The 3131-nt window shown below is 41.4% G+C and overlaps 1 protein-coding gene across 1 annotated transcript in view; it reads left to right on the top strand.

Moving 5' to 3' along the window:
* Window positions 1–3131, top strand: part of USP50 (ubiquitin specific peptidase 50) — a 48715-nt gene continuing 45584 nt past the window's right edge. The window contains exons 1-3 of the mRNA XM_011928606.1: window positions 1–53; window positions 1717–1911; window positions 2706–2901. Coding sequence (XP_011783996.1) covers window positions 1–53; window positions 1717–1911; window positions 2706–2901 — 444 coding nt within the window. The remainder of the gene's footprint in view (window positions 54–1716; window positions 1912–2705; window positions 2902–3131) is intronic.

The following is a 3131-nucleotide window of genomic DNA, read 5'->3' as shown; positions in this document are numbered from 1 at the left end:
ATGACTTCTCAGCGATCTCTCCCTGCAGATGACTTCGGTATCTACTATGTCCTGTGAGCCTTGATCTACTACAGCTTTCTAGATAAGCCCAGCTCAGAGGAGTCAGGGGATACCAGCTACATTCAGGAGGGTTCTCCCAGGTGTAACCCATGGGAGGTCCCCTGAAAGGAAGGAAGATTGTACCTAATATCTTGGCAATAAATACATGTTCTTCCTAAAGGGTGACAGTCTAGGACCTCCTGTGGTATCAGTGAGTAAAAGTGAAAATGACCATTCTTATAACAGTGAACACTTTTCAAACTGGCATAACTGTGCTTAAAAGCATGTATGAGGTGAGGTCACTGTCTCATGGAGCCCCAACTTTAGATACAATATATGGAAAGAAAAATCCCAGAGGACGTAGATACCGGGTTGCCTGGCACAATATAAAAAATTACAAGAGGAAGCTCTGTGCAGGGAGAGGAGGTGCTCTTCGGAACTCTCAGTGTTCTCTCTGTGCAGGCAGGTCTGGCCAGTTCACATGAACACTAATCCTGTAGCTTACTGGGAAGGACATCCTAGACCAGTCACTTAAAAAAAGGTTTTAGGTTGTCATTTATTGATGAACTTGTGTCAAGTACCTTGCATGATACGTTCATAATCCTCACAACCATCCTATAAGGCAGATGACATTATTCATATTTTATAGACAAGAAATAGACATAGAATCCCAGATCCTATAACTAGTAAATGGCATAGTTGGGATTTAAACTAAGATCTATTTTTTACAAAGTCTGTGCACTTTCTCCTTTCCATGTATATATGTGTGTGTGTATTTAGATGTATTTAGCTATATACATATATACATATGTGTGCTCTTAAGATATCTATATGCATGCTCTTAATATGTGTATATGTTATGCTTTCTATATATATGCTATATATACATACATACACAAATATACACATATATACATCACATATATATAGGCTATCTTAATATATATAAATCCAAATATCTTAATGGATAGATATATTGGGAGAGAGGGAGGGAGGCAAACAGATGATAGGCAGATATTCCTTTTCTCTACATACCACCACACACCCCGTAGGTAAATGATTAAATCACTTCAAACCTGACATCTCATCTGTAAAATGGGATGTAAAAATAATTGTTCCTACCTTACACAATTGTTGAGAGATTTAATGGGAAAATGCATGTTAAGTACTTAAATAGTGCCAGGCTCACTACCTGATAGCTATTGTTTTATTAACTTTTAATAATAATAATAATAATTTAATTACTTGTCCAGCAAGTTGTCAGTTGTCTTGCTTTGGTTTTAGAAAGAAATTTTTATCTGTCTTATTTGGCTTCAGGCACTTGTTCACAGTTCTGTTCTAAGTAATGTAATTTTGTTTTTAATTTAATTTAATTTAATTTATGTAATAGAGACAAGATCTCACTATGTTACCCTGGCTGGTCTCAAGCTCCTGGCCTCAAGCAATCCTCCCACCTCGGCCTCCCAAAGGGCTGGGATTACAGGTGTGAGCCACTATTCTCCACCATGATGTAATTTTAGACTCCAAGTTCCCATACTTCCTGTCCTTGGTGGGGAATGCGTTTGGAGGAAGCCTTATTAAGAACTCTTCTTTATTTCACAATATTGAGAGGCTTATTGTCATTTGTGCTTATTTTGTTCTCTCAAAACCCTTTCTTTCCATGTGGCACCAACACAGTGCAGAGTACACAGATTACTATGATACCCTTCCAGTTAAGGAGGCTGATGGGAGCCAGCCCTGTTTTCAGGGTGTCACTGGCTTGCAGAACTTGGGCAACACATGCTACATGAATGCCATCTTACAGTGTCTCTGCAGCATCTCGCCGCTGGTGGAATACTTCCTCTCTGGGAAGTATATCACTGCTCTTCAAAAGTAAGACCATTTGCATTCCCTGCAGCCCAGCTCCTACCCCCACTTCCCCACAGGTGAGGTTCCTTCCAGAGAGAAGGAACTCTGGAATCCCTATTAAGGGATTAAACAAACAAGTCAGTAGAGGTTGTAGCTTCCCAGATAACATGCTAGAGTAAGTAAAAGTGGGAAGGGCAACCAAGAAATGATGTGCAGCTCCTTTTTTTTATTTTTATTTTTTTAATTTTTGTCGTTGTTGAGACAGGGTCTCGTTCTGTTGCCAGGCTGGAGTGTAGTGGCATGATCTTGGCTCCCTGCCACCTCTGCTCCTCAGGTTCAAGTGACTCTCCTGCCTCAGCCTCCTGAGTAGCTGGGATTACAGGCATGCGCCACCATGCCTGGCTAATTTTTTTGTATTTTTTTGTATTTTTAGTAGAGAGGGGGTTTCACCATGTTGGACAGGCTGGTCTTAAACTCCTGACCTCAAGTGATCCACCTCTCCCAACCCACCACCTCGGCCCCACAAAGTGCTGGAATTACAGGCATGAGCCTCTGAACCTGGCCTCCTTTTTTTTCTTTTAGACAGAGTCGTGTTCTGTCACCCAGACTGGGGTGAACTAGTGGTATGATCATAGCTCACCGCAGCCTCGACCTTCTGGGGGCTCAAGCGATCCTCCTGCATTGGCCTCCCAAAGTGCTGGGGTTACAGGCATGAGACACCATGCTCTTCTATTTTGAGACTAATTTCCCAGGCTTGGGTGATGAGGTGCCTTCTTTTCATTAAATCAGCCAGAAACATATCCCTTTCTTCTTCCAAGCGATTGCAGCGAGGTTGCCACGGCTTTTGCCTACCTGATGACAGACATGTGGCTGGGAGACTCAGACTGTGTCTCACCAGAAATATTCCAGTCAGCTCTTGGCAACCTCTACCCAGCATTTACGAAAAAGACGCAACAAGACGCTCAGGAATTCTTGATTTATGTCCTAAATGAACTTCATGAAGCTCTAAAAAAGGTAAGTAGAATTAATGACCTTGAAATAGGATAGTTCTGCACTTTTATTAGCAACTTCCATTTCTCATTCTTTTTGCTTGTTCAGTTAATATTGTCTACTTTGTGCCAAGCACTGTGCTAGGTGTCCCATGGAGAACATCCAAGTTAGTATTTGAATGTGTAACTGTATTTACCAAACTTACCTGTCATCAGAATCACCTGGGAAGATTTTACAGCACAGATGTTAAGGCA

This window comes from Colobus angolensis, unplaced genomic scaffold, assembly GCF_000951035.1.
Source record: "Colobus angolensis palliatus isolate OR3802 unplaced genomic scaffold, Cang.pa_1.0 Scaffold78, whole genome shotgun sequence".
In the NCBI taxonomy this organism is placed as follows: domain Eukaryota; kingdom Metazoa; phylum Chordata; class Mammalia; order Primates; family Cercopithecidae; genus Colobus; species Colobus angolensis.
Note: the sequence above shows the minus strand (reverse complement) of the source record. Positions and strands in the feature narration are given on the sequence as shown.